Here is a 16,719-nt window from a genome sequence, read left to right on the forward strand (position 1 = left end):
CGGGTCTACTTCGGCAAAAGCAGCGCATGGGGTACCCGGTGCGAAAGTTGTTAGGTACGACCCAATCAACCAAACTTTCTACCAGGACGTAAGAAAAACAATAAAAAAGGTAGGAGTATTCAACAACCGCGTCGGCGCTTTGGTGAAAGTCCATATCCCGGTCACACTTCGTGATTGGAACGAAGTGACGCCCCAGATGTTGGGCAATATTATGAGCGCACTTCATTCCAAGTACACTTTCGTGTACAAGGATGATGAGACCGATGAGCTGCTTCCGGCGGATTGCTATCGTCATCAGATTGACCAGACTATCATTCGCGATGCAAAGCGTATGAGGCGCAACCAAAAGTCTAGATTATCAGGGACTTTCTTAGGAAAATGTTGTGGGCAAATGAATGTCGCCAAGAAAGAAATCCCAAAAGGATATCAAAAAGACGATTGGGAGAAGGTGATAGAGGAGTTCGCAACTGACGATTGGAAGGTAATGTATAATTCTAAAAATTATGTTATCTTCTATGAAATCGAATTATAACGCAATTTAATATGTGCAGAAAAAGTCTACTCGCAACAGAGACAATTCCAAGAACAAGAAAACGAAGTCCACACAAGGGTCGATTTCTTTTTTGGCTCATCGACATTTGAACGTAAGTTTATTCTAATTTTGTAATTTTTTTTTTGCAATAAATACATTACTCATATTTTCATAAGAACTGCAGAGTAGGGAAGATGGGACTTTGGCCTCGGCGTTAAACACGTGGGAGAAAAAACATCAAGACGATCAAGGCAATTGGACGACAGCTTGGGCGCAACAAGCATTTGTAAGTTACTTGTGTTAATTACTTAATAATCAAGTTTCGATAATCTTAATAATTTTTTTAACATATGTTTGAAGGCGCGAATTATGACTCAAGTCGAGGATATGCAGCGACAAGCAGCGGAGTCAGGCCAAATGTTTGACATAGACCAGGCGGAGCAGTTTGCGATGGATACTGTTCTCGGGCAACGTCGAGATTGGTATGTCGGGATAGGTCCCTCGATCCCGAGATCCTCGTATCTCTTGGCTCAGGCTCAGGACGACAGCTCGTCCTCAGGTTCTTCATCGACGCGCGTTCCAGATCCAGTGATTAGCGAGCTACAAGCAGCGTTGGCCGCACAACAAGCTCAGATGGAGGCGTTTCAGCGACAGTTCTTTGCCTACACACAGCAGCATCCGTCTCCCATGCAGACATCCCCCGCGATGATGCACCCTGCCACGACGCCGCCATCAGCTTCAATGCCGAATGTTCAGACGCCGGCATCCGCTTCAATGCCGAATGTTCAGACGCCGCCATCCGCTTCCATGCCAAATGCTGATCAGACGCCAGGTTCGGTAGAATTTCAGCGACATCGTTCGAGCGGCAGCGCATCAGGCCGCCAAGGCGCACGAGCAAGATCTGGCGGAAGAGGAGGCCGTGCATTCCAGAATTGGCAGACTTCGAATGAAAAAGGGAAACAAAAAGAATAAATTGTAATTTTTTTAATTTATTGAATGTAAATTATCAAATTTTATGAATTTAATATTATTATTTATATACTTATTCTAATTAATATTATTCAAATTATTTATTTAATATAACAAAAAAAATTATTTAATTAATTTTTTAAATTATAATTTTTATATATTTAAATGGCTGATTCTAATAGAATCAGCATTTTAAAAAAAATAACTACAGACAATCGGATGCGACTAGTCGCATCTGATACTTTCGCGGGAAGAGTATCGGATGCGACTAGTCGCATCGGATTGTACTCACACCCGCCAAATATTTCGCGAGGAATTACTATCAGATGCGACTAGTCGCATCTGATACTCTTCCCGCGAAAGTATCAGATGCGACTAGTCGCATCTGATACTATAATTCACGCTTTAATTTCTTATTTTGAGGGATATTTAGGTGCGACGTTTGGTGCGACTTGTCGCACCTAAAATGTCGCACCTGATAGTGATGACTTTCAGGTGCGACTAGTCGCACCTAGTATCATCAGGTGCGCACTTTCGACTTTGTCGCATCTAAAGTCGCACCTGATGATACTTTCAGGTGCGACATTTATGCTTTCAGGTGCGACTTTTGTCGCACCTGATGCTATCAATTGTACTAGTGCTTTTTTATAAGTTATATATAGAAGTAATCTTCTCCTTGAACTCAATATCTAGATCCATCACTAGATATATCCGTGTGTATATAAGGCAAATAATAAATAATTGATACGAACCTAATTTTTTCAATTAAAATTACACGGTAACTGTAAGTGGCCGTAATGAAACATTGAAATTGCATATTAGCCTTATTGGGTCATAGTTGCAATTATCAAAGTTTAGTCTATATACAGCCGATTTTTTACAACCCGAATTATTATTGCCAGATATCGTATCTGTACTGTTCTTCATACTCCGATTCTAGTTCTTCTGCAGGTGATCTGTGTTTGAGATGATGTGTTCTCTTGCATGTTCTGATACTCTGATGTAGTACTTGTCTCCTTTATTTATCGAATTACACTTGAGCTACAGTCCGGATATATAGATGTCGATCAATGTATTGTTCGAATATGTTATGATCACAAATATAACTACAAAATTATTACCGTAATTTTTCCTGTGAAAAGAGTTTAACACATGTAGATATTTATTGTGCGCGGTTTAAAAGATAAATGAAATGATCCATGGTTGGATGATAACTTTATTATGTTGTGTCACGTGTGCGGTCAAGATATATTGTATGAAACGTAATAAATTGTATGTATACATGCACACATAAATGATTGGATTTTGAATGTTCTACGGGTACACAGCGTTCTTCTTTTAGTTGCAAATAACTATTGACTACGTAAAAAAACGAAGCACGTGAAAAATGTATTTGCCTTAGATGTCGTACTTGTATGATATTATGCATGTTCCGAATGCACATGATCAACACTCGTAAAAATACAAATCAACTATTCATGCGTAGATTTTTAGATTCAAGAACAAGCACGTATGCATAATGCATGGGCAAAAGTCAAACATTTTCTAAAAAGTAAAACGTATGGGTTCGAATCTCTAAGAAGCACGAGATAGAACGTCTAATTAAAAATCTCTCTTTTTGAGCTCTCTATAAATATACATCGACGCCAAAAACCATATCTCACAAAAACCACATACATATCCAAGTGATCCCATCAACTTTTCACTACACTTGCATTTGATTCATTTTGAACTATATGCAAACCCAGAAATAGACCAATGACTCTTAGAACCCAAATATTCGCACTCTTTGTGGCGGCATCGCTATGCTTTGTTCGTTGCAGCATGAGGAATAACTTGATAGACTTTGTCCCATCCCTTAATCACGATCAAGACCTTCAAGCTCGTGATTCTTATCGAGCCTCTTCTTCGCACTTTAGCATGATTCTAGATGGCAAGCTCAAAGGATTTATCAAGAAGAACACCGACATTGTGGCTCTGGAGAGATTTGGCGCTATGCAATTGAATTCGATTGTGACGGTGAATGTCATCAGTTTTGGAGCTAAAGGAGACGGAAGTCACGATGATTCAGTGGTATTATATTATATACATATATATACAAGTCCACGCATGCATTTAAATTTTAACTTTTATGAGTATTTTGAAGTAACGTCTATTGTTTTTCTTTACAAAAATATATTTTATCAGGAGTCATTTTTTTTTCGTTTGTTTAAGCGTCCTTACTACATAAAAAAATGCAATTTTATGCATATGAAATTATAATCTATGTTTTATGCATATGAAATTTTACAAAAGGTTTTTTTCGTTTGCTGTAAGTTCTTAAAATTATTTACTTCAAGAAATTATAATCTATAAGCTTTGATTTGAAATATTTTCCGGATCAGGCATTCAAAAAGGCGTGGGAAACAGCTTGTTCATCTAAAAGCGGAGCAGTGATATTGGTGCCTAGAGGTCGAAATTATGTACTTAAGCCAACGACTTTTTCCGGTCCTTGCAAATCTAGTATCGATTTCCAGGCAAGTCTATCGACGCAAAATTATTATCATCCACGTGGTTATTTTGATTTTGATGTGAAATTAATTATGCTATAACTTGCCATTTTCTTGTTCAGATTTTGGGAACCATTCAAGCTTCAGTTGTTAGATCAGACTATAAGGACTTGCATTGGCTCCTCTTTCAGAATGTCAATAATTTGTTGGTCCAAGGTGGAGGAACCATCAATGGCAATGGGAAGATATGGTGGCAAAACTCTTGTAAAATCAATAAAAAATTGGTGTGTATTATTATATACTTTCACATCATTTCAACTCTTCTTAATTTATCAAACACTGATTTTTCGTGTTTATTTTATAATTGATTTTACAGGCTTGCACGACTGCTCCAACGGTACAATTTTTTTTTTCTTTCTTAAAACTCTTGTTTGATCAAATCTTGATTAATTTAGTCCTTACAAGTGAAAAATATTCTTGAAAAATAATTAATATATTTTATTTTTGTTTTCTTCTTTTTGTAGGCACTTACTTTCTACAAGAACAAGAATTTGGTAGTGAAAAATTTGAAGATCAAAGACGCTCAGCAAATGCAATTGTCCTTTGAGAATTGTGTGAACATTAAAGCGTCTTATATCACAGTGACTGCACCAGATGAAAGCCCAAACACCGATGGAATTCATGTCGCAAACACCCAAAACATCCATATCTCAAACTGTGTTATTGGAACAGGTATTAATTATTAATCCCATTAAACTCGATCTATTCTAAAAAATTGAATAAATTCTATTTCTTTTCAAGTGCTATACAATCCTGTTTTAATACGATGACAAATATTAATCACATGAAGGTGATGATTGCATATCAATTGTGAGTGGATCCAAAAATGTACAAGCTACAGATATAACCTGTGGACCCGGCCATGGAATAAGGTTAAAAAAACCTAAATTCTATTATTTTGATATGTATACGTAGCAATTTGTCTATATATATATTTGATAATATCTGGGTTTTTAATAATATTTTCAATCGGAATACCAGCATTGGGAGTTTAGGTAAGAATTCAGAAGATCATGTCTCGGGAATTATAGTGGACCGAGCTAAGATTGTTGGAACCACAAATGGAGTCAGAATCAAGACATGGCAGGTAACAAATTTTAATAAATTGATGAGTTAGTCATTTTTTTTATTATTATATATTAAATTAAACTACAATGATCGTACAAACCGATATTCAATTTGACGGTTAATTATGTATTGGGCAGGGCGGTTCAGGAAGTGCCACAAACATAACATTTCAAAACATAGTGATGGAAAATGTGATAAACCCTATAATAATAGACCAGAATTATTGTGATCAAATTAATCCATGCAAGACACAGGTATGATAACTGATAAAGTTTGATCTTAATGTTCATTGAATAGTTATATTTGTCTAAGTATCATTTGATTTTATTGTTTATTCTCAGGATAAAGCAGTTCAAGTGAAGAACGTTTTGTACAAGGCCATCAAAGGAACGAGTGCTTCAGACGTAGCCATAAGCATTGACTGTAGCAATACCTATCAGTGTCAAGGAATTGTGCTTCACAACATTGATCTCACACTGAATAGCGTAAAAGATGAGGCTAAGGCGTCGTGCAGCAATATTAAATTGCTCGACATTATCGGGGATGTCTCTCCTCGGTGTTAAGCGATAAAAAAAATGCAATTAATTTTATAGTTTATATTGTAGTCGTATTTTAACACTACTATGAAATCCTTAGTTTATTAATTCGTTTCATGACTCTTTCATGGACATATAAATTTTTTATGTGGTTTCACTTGTGTATACGTTATTAGCATGTCAAGCGATAGACTTGATAGTAATTAACGGATTGATATTTGTTTGATTGATTTCATATATAAAATTACACTACTCTACTACCTTTAATTAAATAGTTTTGGATTATATACACTGCTAAAAAAAATTATAAATAGACCTTAGTCGTTTTTAATTAAAAGGCTATTTCAACGAAAAGATATAGTATTATATAATAGACTACAGTCATCACAATTTAAGAAATAAGCAAATATATACAGGCACGAAGCCAAGTGGTGGCCAGGCCTCAAATTTTTTTTTTTTGCACTTTTTACCCAGTTTTTAATTTATTTTTAAATTTTTTTACCCTCAAAATTTACAAATCAGCCCCCCTGAACTTTTTGTTGCAAATTAGCCCCCCCTAATTTATATTCCTGGCTTCGTCCCTGAATATATATACATACATAGAGTACATTTTTCAATAACCCGTAGTTATAAAACATAAAACATTAATTAATCAGAAATTAAAAATTTCACAATTAGCAATTGCGAAAAACCTTCCCGTGTGCGAAACTACAAAATTTCACAATTAGCGATTGTGAAAAACGTTCCCACCACATGCCAAATTTTAGAACCAAAATAAATTAAAAATGGTCCAATGGATATATAGCCTTATTTACTTACAGTTTTAGTTCGCCATTTTAGCTTTTTCAATAAGTTTTTTATAATAGTCATGACCAAATATTTACACGCATAAATTGACTGAAAAACTCTACCAAAACTTTGATTATTTACCTAAAACTTACAAAACATTGACTATTCACTTAAAGTTTACAAAACGTGGCTAATTAAAAAATTTTCTAGTTTTATTAGTTGGTTAGTTTGCTAATTATTTGTTTAAAAAATCACACACGTCGAATGTTTCTTTTGCTCGACTGGCTTACATGCTCCTCGCCACCATCTTCACCTTCCATCTCTTACGCTGTTTGTTTCACTTAGAGCATCTTCAATGGAGAACTCTAAAAACCCTAGAACTCTATATTCGGTGTAATTTCGACATTAAATGAACAGCGTTACATCGAATTTGGTATACCGGTGTTCATTTGGTGTCAAAATTACACAAAATATACAAGCATTATTTTAATCTAATTAATTTATAATCCGTGATTAGAAATACATTTTTTTAATTAATCTAAGTCTAATTAATATTTTTTTTTTAATGTTTAGAGCTTTATTCATAATCCAAATTAATTCCTTCAATATGACTTAAATAATTTAGTATGCTTATTTTTATAGTAATTTTTGTTTTTGTTTTTGTTTTTTTAGTTTAATTAATAATATATAATTTATATATTTATGTTTTTTAATAGTGTATTATTTTTTCCTAAAAATGTTGTACCATCCATGTAATGAAGTCTATTAATTTTTCATTTTTTATGATTGTATTTTTTATTTTTAAATAATTTATTATTATTTGACATTAAATCTTAAATATAAGTAATAAATAAAATATAATTACATTCTTATATATAATTAGACATATAATTACTCACTAATAAAATTAAAAACCCTAATATAAACGCATATTCTTAAAATATTCTCTTTAGTGTAATTTTTTTTAAACATCTTTAGTGTAAAATTTGGTGTTATACCATTGAAGAAAAATAAAAATTTGGTGTAAAATTTACATTATATTGAGCGTAAAAATCACACTAAATACAGTGTTAGCATTGAAGATGGTCTTACATACTCTAATTTTCGAAGCTTTCAGTATATCCTATTGATGCGTCGTTTGTATTGCGTGCCATTTTTCTTGTTATTTGTATTGTGTGTTGTATTTACGTTGCTGTATAATATTGTAATTGCTTTATGTCGTCGCAGGGGCGGAACCAGAAATTAATGTCGAGGGTGGCCGAAGATAAATAAAATGTATAAATATTTTATACATTTTTAAATTAAATTAAGCAAAAAATGAAAAATATCTAAAAAAATATATCATTTTTAAAACGATATAAAAATGACATGATTTCATATAAAGTAATACTACCCATATCCCTGAATAAATATTTAAATTATCTATGAATATTAAATTAATTTGTAAGCAAATTCTTCCACACAAGTCACTATAATCAAACAAGTATTTGTTGCAACTTACCAATCATCTACATCATTTTAAGGATCTAGCCCAAGTTTAATTTTATTAGGGAAATAGCTCACTAGGCCGAAGTTAATTAAATCAATTGTTCAGTTAATTAAATTAATTTAACTAATTTCGGTTTGGTGAACTATTTTCTTAATAAAATGAAATTATGGCTATTTTTTAAAAGGAGGTTGGACAATTGAGCTACTTACCTAATTGCCCATTTATCAAAAGAGAAAATATTATTATCACTATATACAATGCACTACACCCATATATATATATATATATATATATATATATATATATATATATATATCAATATGATATATAATCAACTCAAAAAAGGCATTTAAGTGAAGAAACAAATTTGAATTACACACGAGATAGAGTAACCCTACAATAAACGCACCACTAACCAAGGATTCTAAAAAATTAGGACGCCAACCAAAAAAGTACAAAGATATGAGAAGGAACAATAGTAATTTTTAACCCCACAAATACATAATTAGAAGGAAAAAAATTTAAGGAAAAATTAGATGTGTGGATAAAATATCGATAAAATTTACAATGTTATTATTTTAAAAACAAATGTGGTGGATATGAAATTATATATATTAAAAAGGTAGATATGAAATTTTATATAAAAAAATGAGGTAGTTATAGAATTTTATATAATTAAAGATATTTAAGAATTAACTATATTAAAATAAATTATTTAGTGAATTTTACCAAAAGTTGGGGTGACCTGGGCCACTCCTATGGCCAACGGGGCTCCGCCCCTGTATCGTCGTATGCTGAGCTGGAAAGCAGTGGTGCCAGATAAGATTGCATTATAAGGAAGAGACATGAAAGCCATACATATTAGATGTGGAGACAACTTTATTTTACCAAATTCAGCGACTGAGTGAGTAAACCACCATAAACGATTTTGACAGAGCAAGAAACATAAGAGATTTTTTCTTTTATGAAAATCCCATCACAACGATCAGAAGCTCCAGAGTCAATGACTCAAGGTGCATGTAAATGATTAAATGAGTGAACATAAGAGTCGGTATTGAAGATTGAGAAAAAAAGGAAGTCAGAATTGCATTGTAAATGGATAAAATAGTCTGGGTATATAAAAAGAGAAATAAAGAAAAAAGGAAATAATAATAATAATAATAATAATAATAATAATAATAATAATAATAATAATAATAATGACTAATATATTATATATATACACTAATATCCTCCTTCAAACTCACGATGCTACATCAATAAGCATTGAGAGTTTGTCAACTAAGAAGCGGAAGCGCGAAGTGGAATGGCCTTCGTGAATACATCGGCAATCTGAAGTGAAGAGTGAACATGTGGCAATGTGATTATACCAAGCTGTAGATGATTGCGGGTGTAATGACAATCAATCTCAATATGTTTGGTTCGCTCATGAAAGACCGAGTTACGAGCAATCTGAATGGAACTCTGATTATCACAGTATAACGGCGTAGGATGATGAAGAGTGACACCCAGATCAGCAAGTAACCAGCGTAACCAAACAATCTCACTGTAGTCGTAGCCATAGCGCGATATTCAGCTTCAGTGGAAGAGCGAGAAATAACATCCTGTTTCTTGCTCTTCCAAGAGATGAGTGAATCTCCAAGGAAAACACAGAATCCAGTGGTGGACTTGCGATCCGTAAGATCACCAGCCCAATCGGCGTCAGAGTAAGCGCGCAACTCCAATGAAGACGAGAAGGGAAATAATAGACTTTGAAACTGAGTACCACGAAGATACATGAGAATGCGCAGAACGGCAGCCCAATGAACTGTGGTAGGAGCAGTGACAAACTGACTGACAATATGAACAACATGCGCAATATCAGGACGAGTAACCATGAGATAAACCAAGCTTCCAACCATCGTGCGGTATAGACTGGGATCGGGCAGACGAGACCCATCAGATGGAGAGTAGCGTGCATTGGTTTCAAGAGGAGTATCAACGATCCTGTTGTCAGTGAGACGAGCGCGCTCAAAGAGATCTGATATATATTTTGACTGAGATAAAAGGTAGCCCTTCGGAGAAAAAGTCACCTCTATACCCAGAAAGTAACGCAACAAACCCAGATCTTTCATAGCAAAGCACCGAGCCAAGTCAGACTTCAACGATTCAATCCCATCATAATCATCGTCGGTAATAATCATGTCATCAACATACAAGGACAAGAGGATACGACATGTACTTGTATGCTTAACTAACAAAGCGGAATCATGCTGGCTAGGAATGAAACCAAGAGAGGTGATCACAGTGGAGAACTTTTCAAACCAAGCTCGGGGAGCTTGTTTGAGACCATAAAGAGCTTTGCGCAGCTTGCACACATGACTGGGCTGATGCGCGACACCAGGAGGATGTGTCATGTAGACCTCCTCGTGAAGATCACCATACAAGAAGGCATTCTTCACATCCATCTGAGATATCTACCAACGATGTACGGAAGCCACAGCGATCAGAGCGCGGATCGTCGTCGTCTTTGCGACTGGTGCAAAAGTCTCTTCGTAATCCATACCATACTCCTGAGAATAGCCTTTAGCAACAAGACATGCCTTGTACCGCTCCACGGACCCATATGATTTGGTCTTGATCTTATAGACCCAACGAGAATCAATGGCCCGCTTCCCTGACGGCAACCGTACGAAGTCCCAAGTGTGGGTTTGATGTACAGCAGTAAGTTCCTCAACCATAGCAGTCTGCCAAAGGGGGTCAACAATAGCCTCTCTATAGGACAAAGGCTCAGACAAAGAGTGAAGGGACACGATAAAAGAAACAAAAGAGGTAGAGTATGAAGAATATGCAAAATCGGGAAGTTTAGTGGACTTACGAGGATGGGTGGACTGACGCAGAGGAGGATGATACGCAATCTCAAGTGATGGCTGTGCAGTCGTAGCAGGAGGGGTCAGAGGCGTATATGTCTCAGCAACCAAAGTATCAGTCTGTACAACCTCATCATACAACCTCATCAGTGTCAATATCAAAAGGATCAATGCGAATAAGATCATTCTGAGTCATGTTATGAGAACTAGCGGGAACAGAGAAAAAAAGAATATGCTCTAAAAACACATTATGACGAGAGACGTACAATTTCTGACTGACCGGATCAAAACAACGATATCTCTTTTGACCAACACCATATCCCAAAAAGACACACACAGCAGACTTAGGAGACAATTTATCGCGCTCGACGTGAGGTCGGAGCACAAAACAAGTGGAACAAAAAACATGCAAAAAGGCATAATCAGAGACTTTTCCAAAGGGACAAACCTGAATTATGAGAGGTTGGGATTCTATTTATGACATAGGCAGCGGTATGGATAGTTTCCACCCAAAAAATACTAGGAACCTCGGCAGACAGGAGGAATGAGCGAGCAGTCTTAACAAGGTGACAATGTTTCCTTTCAGCTACACCGTTTTGTTGAGCTGTGTCAGTACATGAGGTTTGACGGATAGTCCCATCGGAAGCAAGTAATTGGCAAAAATCGTTAGAAGTATATTCACCCCCTAAATCACAACGAAAACATTTAATGACAGCAGAATGTTGTGTTTTTACGAGGGCTCTAAAATCACGATAAATGCTCAAAAAATCAGATCTACGCTTCATTAAATAAACCCAAGTATAACGAGTGAAATCATCAACAAAGGAAACATAGTATCTAGAACCACCCTTAGTAGACACGGGAGCAGGTCCCCACACATCAGAATGCACAAGATCAAACAGAGCAAGAGAAGACGAATCACTTTTATGAAAAGGTAAAGCTGAAAATTTTGCAAGTTTACAACCACTACAATCAGAAATATCCTGGAAGTTCAAATTTCCTAAAACTCCCGTAGAAACCAAAAAAACGCAAACGAGACGCTGAAACATGACCCAAACAAGAATGCCACAAATAAAAGTCAGACGACAAATGACTCACACGAAAAGAAGATAAATCCACACTAGAGGCAGCCACATCCGTTACTTTAAGTTCATCCAAGACATAGAGTCCCCCCCTGCTTACGGCATGTCCTAATCACCATCTGAGATCGCGGATCCTGAACACTACAAGATGAAGAAGAAAAAGTGACTACGAAACCAGAATCGGTCAATTGACTAACAGACACAAGATTTAAAGCCAGACTAGGAATATAGTATACATCAGGAATGGAAATATGAGATGTAACAATAGAACCAAAACCCTTTGATGGCATAGGGGTGCCATCAATGGTCATAATGGGTATGGACGAGTGAGGGGACAAAGTCACAAAAGATGAAAAATGAAGGGACATATGGTTGGAAGCACCAGAATCAAGTATCCAAATGGAGGATGGTATACCTGGGACTGACGATGAGGATAAACCTTTAGAGGAAGAGGGCTGACATGGCATAAGGCTGAGAGGCAAGGAACTGCTGGAACTGCTCAAACATGTACGGGTCCACAGATGGGGCAGCAACGTTGTTGGTGGGCGGAGGTGTCCATTGAGGTGTCGGACGAGGTGCCCATGGAGCTGGTGCACGAGGTGCCCATGGAGCCGTCGGACGGGGTGCCCACGGAGCCGTCGGGCGAGACTGAGGTTGGGTTGGGCGTTGTTGTTGCTGCTGCTGCGGCTGTGCTTTGTCCCTGCCTAACTTCGGACACTGAGCCTTCCAATGTCCCTTCTCTTTACAAAAGGCACATTTATCCAGAGGGAGTGATGACCTGGGCGTATTACTAGCAGGAGAACGGTACGGGGCAGCAAGGACAGCAGGCATCGCGGGTGATGGACTCTCCTTGTCAATCTTGGACTTGAGACAAACCTCTTCGGCCAGCAGCTCGTTGACCACAGAATCAACATAAGAAAGATGATTGCGGTGAAGAATCGCACCACGCAATCCCTCAAAGTCGTCACGAAGGGCCATCAGGAACTGAACCAATCGCTGCTCTTCACGCCGAGAGATGTAAACCGCCACTGCCTTCAATTCAGCCGACTCAGTCAATGCTAACTGATCCCATAATGATGACATGGTAGAATAGAACTCTTGAATACTCAAACCGTTTTGCCGAAGTGCACGAATATCCATCTCCAACTGATACAGTTTGGAAAAATTAGATTGAGTATAAAGTCTCTCCAGATGTCCCTAGACCTCCTTCGCAGTCTCGTACTTCGCCAACTAAGCACCGATCGAGTGGGTAATAGAATTGTTAATCCACGTGATAATTTTCACATTGTCAGCCTCCCAAACATCAATCGAAGTTGCAAAATCTTCAGCCTTCTCATCGGTAGGCTTACGACGCACACCCGTCACATAACTCCACATCGATTTTCCACGCAAAAAATTCCTAATAACATAACTCCAATATGAGTAATTTTTGCCATCCAGTTGAACACCAATTACCTGAAGGGAATCATCTCTACGACCAGCCATATCGAAAAACACAAATCCAAATACTCCAAAAAATAAAATCCAAACAAACAGAGAGAAACCCCCAAATCGAAATCCGGAAATTAAATCAACAACGCATCCAAACAACACGAAACCGACGAACTGGACAATCACTCAACCAATTATGACATCCAGAAATCAAGAAAATGAGGCGAAAATACCAACGATACGGACGAAAAACGTAGTTCGATCCGCGAACACCGTGCTTGGTATATTAACTTTCTTAAGATCAATTAACAAAAACCATGACTGGAGAAGATGACTCTGATACCATGAAGATTTAGGGATTCAGAGAAACCGAGGAAGTATGAATTGCATTGTAAATGAATAGAATAGTCTGAGTATATATAACCCTAATACAACAGAAAGGGAAATAAAGAAAAAAAGGGAAATAATCATAAATATAATAATAATAATAATAATAATAATAATAATAATAATAATAATAATAATAATAATAATAATGACTAATATATTATATATATACGCTAATAGGTATTACCAGAATGAGCTAGAGAGGAAACCCACTAGGAGGTTTAGTTGGAGAAATTGATGATTGTTCGAGCAATTTGCAATGTTGTCAATCTGCTCGGGTTGAACCAAAAGGAGGTGGTGCCGCTGCCAGAGTGAGTTTGGAAGGCATGAACATGAGAATTTTTGTAGCTGCCGGTTTTTGGGTTTTCCATATCAATACTACAAAACCGAATTTCTACAACGATACATGTACCATTGTAGAATGGTCGCTGCGGCGTGGTATATTTCTCGCTACAACGACATTTCTACAACAGTACGTTGTAATGTTGTGAAAATCAGTCAAAATTTGGTGTAATCGCTTCCGCGAGCTATAAATCTTGCTACAACGAGTGCTTCTACAACACTATTTTGAACTGTTGTAGAATGTCTCGCTGCAGCGAGAATTACACATCGCGCATCGAGAATTAGGCTAACACCTTACCAGAACTCGGTGCAGCGAGGTATAATTCTCGATGCAGCGAGACGTTCTACAACGGTACAAAAATAGTGATGTAGAAAGTCTCTTTGTGGCGAGAATCATACCTCGCTGCAACGAGTTCTGGTAGGGACCTCGCCTTATTTTCGCTGCGGTAATGTATAAATGTCACTGTAGCGAGACTTTCTACAATGGTACGCGTATCGCTGTAGAAAATTTTAGAATTTTTTTTTTTTGAAATCTCACCGCAATGGCTTTTTTTTTGTTGCGGCGAGTTGCAATTTTCAATGTTGCAAGGTAAAATTTTTACTGCTGCGAGATTTGTTCCTATCTACAAATGAACGAAAAAACTGTTATAGAAATGGGTATTTAATTTTTTTTAAAAAATAGATGCCTAAAAAAGCCCTCGGGTTTTCCAATTCATATCATCCGAAAATGACCATTCCATATTTTCATTCGACAAAAGCAGTTTCTACATTTTAAATATCAACATGCATACAAAATTCACAAAAACCTAACTAATCATCGCATTCTATAGATGTTCGTATGCAAGACACCCATCCATATTTTCTTATCTATTAATTTCACTAGACCGTTTCCAATAATATCACACATATAAGCTAAAACCTAATACCCGCATTCCGTGTCTCCGAGTTGTCTAGGAGCTATGGATGTTTTGATGTAGGTTGATTGGCCGTTACTTCAGACTTCTTGGTATTCAAGCTTGAAATCCACGAAAATCCTATAGCATTCAAAACGGAAGAAAACAAAAATTAGAGATTAATTTCTTAATATAGCCCCGAATTACTTTATTATGCATTTAATTAATGCTGATTTATTTCCTAATTTGTGTATTTTGAATTTTATGATATAGTGTGACTAATTCCATATTGTAAGAAATTAAGTAGATTTATTCGGTTCTTTAATGTTGTAGATACGTCAACTAAATTTTAATTCCTTCTGTGTATATGCTGTATATATATACACATATATATATATAATCATGTCTCTGAATGAAAAAAAATTGACTTCTGCCTTAAATAATTTTATGGTATCAGAGCCACATCTGACCCATCTCATTCTCTTCTCCCTCATCATTTTCGATGACAACTCCTACGTCCAGTGAAGTCACCAGCTCAGTAATGAGCAAAAACTTTGTTCCCACTCGCCAAACTGAGCCTAATCATTCCATTTTCATAACAACCCACAAACTAAATGGCCTAAATGACCTTAAATGGCCACAGTATGTGAAATTGTTTATCCAAGGAAAAGGCAAGTTCGGATATCTCTTCGGGACTCCAACAACATAAGATCCTTCCTATCCTCTCTAGGAGATTGAAAATTCCATGATTATGTCATGGCTTATCAACTCAATGGTGCAGGATATTAGAAAAACATATATGTTTCTTCCTTTGGCGAAGGATGTATGGGATTCCATGGCTGAGACATACTCTGATCTTGGGAACGCATCTCAATTATTCAAGCTCAAGAATTGCATCAGAGACGTAAAGCAAAGAAACCACTCGGTCACTTAGTACTACAACATCTTGACTAGCTTTTGGCATGAGTGCGACTTGTACAATTGCTTTACGTGGAAGTTCACGGAAGATCGCCTGATGGTACAAAAGATGATCGACAACGAACGGGTCTTTGAGCTTGTGTTAGGAATTCTTGCCCACGAGAAGATACTTATATAAATTCTCGTTGAAATTATTAATAAAATAAAGTTTGACATTTATTATCTATTTGAATTGAAAGCGTTATTTCTTATTTAATGAGATTTATTAAACATTCATTATTCCATAGCCTCCGTATCTAACTGAGTCACGTGTTGGGCACCTGAGTTCGGGCGGTGTGCTAAAACATGGTCGATGACTGATATACGCCTGGAAAACTATATCTAAAGTCATATATGTGGAACACATGGGTGAAGGCTGATCACTATGTGTGAGCATTCTACACTTGTGGTAAGTGTACGACCCGGACAAGTCTTGGTGTAGATGTGTCGTTTAAGGACCGTTACGACACACTAACCGAGGCCACTATGATGGTCACAGTGAGACTTGATCTAAATCCTGAAGTGATCATGGACACTGGGTTATGTTACTGAGCTCTTTGACTCATTCGCTAAAAGGCTATTCATGCTAATCACAGCTTATGTCTTGGGAGTTTTCTCAGAGCATAATTCGAGGGGGAAATGATTTACAGATACGGAATCCAACCTTCCTGAAAGAAGGTTAATGTTCTCTCACCTAAGGGTTGATTCCAGAACTGATAGATTGCGCGCACTTTCGAAGTAAGTAACGTTCGAAAGAATCTTTCGTTGGGGAAGCAACAATGCTTAGGGCTGATATGTATCAAGAGAAGTATAACGGAAAAATTGACTTCGCTTGACACGGGTTGA

General features: G+C 36.7%; 2 protein-coding genes across 2 annotated transcripts; both read left to right on the forward strand.

Annotated features, from left to right (window-relative positions):
- The first annotated feature begins 211 nt into the window (after window positions 1-211).
- Window positions 212-1,504, forward strand: LOC149385002 (uncharacterized). Its single transcript, XM_089626218.1, has 4 exons — window positions 212-481; window positions 552-644; window positions 717-818; window positions 893-1,504. The coding sequence occupies exons 1-4, from the start codon at window positions 212-214 to the stop codon at window positions 1,502-1,504; spliced, it is 1,077 nt and encodes a 358-aa protein (XP_089482344.1).
- A 1,720-nt stretch (window positions 1,505-3,224) lies between these two features.
- LOC149385003 (polygalacturonase-like) lies at window positions 3,225-5,862 on the forward strand. Its single transcript, XM_089625552.1, has 9 exons — window positions 3,225-3,574; window positions 3,886-4,017; window positions 4,113-4,274; window positions 4,367-4,387; window positions 4,515-4,722; window positions 4,841-4,922; window positions 5,032-5,137; window positions 5,256-5,372; window positions 5,460-5,862. The coding sequence occupies exons 1-9, from the start codon at window positions 3,260-3,262 to the stop codon at window positions 5,679-5,681; spliced, it is 1,365 nt and encodes a 454-aa protein (XP_089481678.1). The 5' UTR covers window positions 3,225-3,259; the 3' UTR covers window positions 5,682-5,862.
- Window positions 5,863-16,719: the final 10,857 nt, after the last annotated feature.

This window comes from Urtica dioica, chromosome 9 (genome assembly GCF_054948205.1).
Source record: "Urtica dioica subsp. dioica isolate 48M chromosome 9, U.dioica_male_clone48M_v1_H2, whole genome shotgun sequence".
Taxonomy (NCBI): Eukaryota; Viridiplantae; Streptophyta; class Magnoliopsida; order Rosales; family Urticaceae; genus Urtica; species Urtica dioica.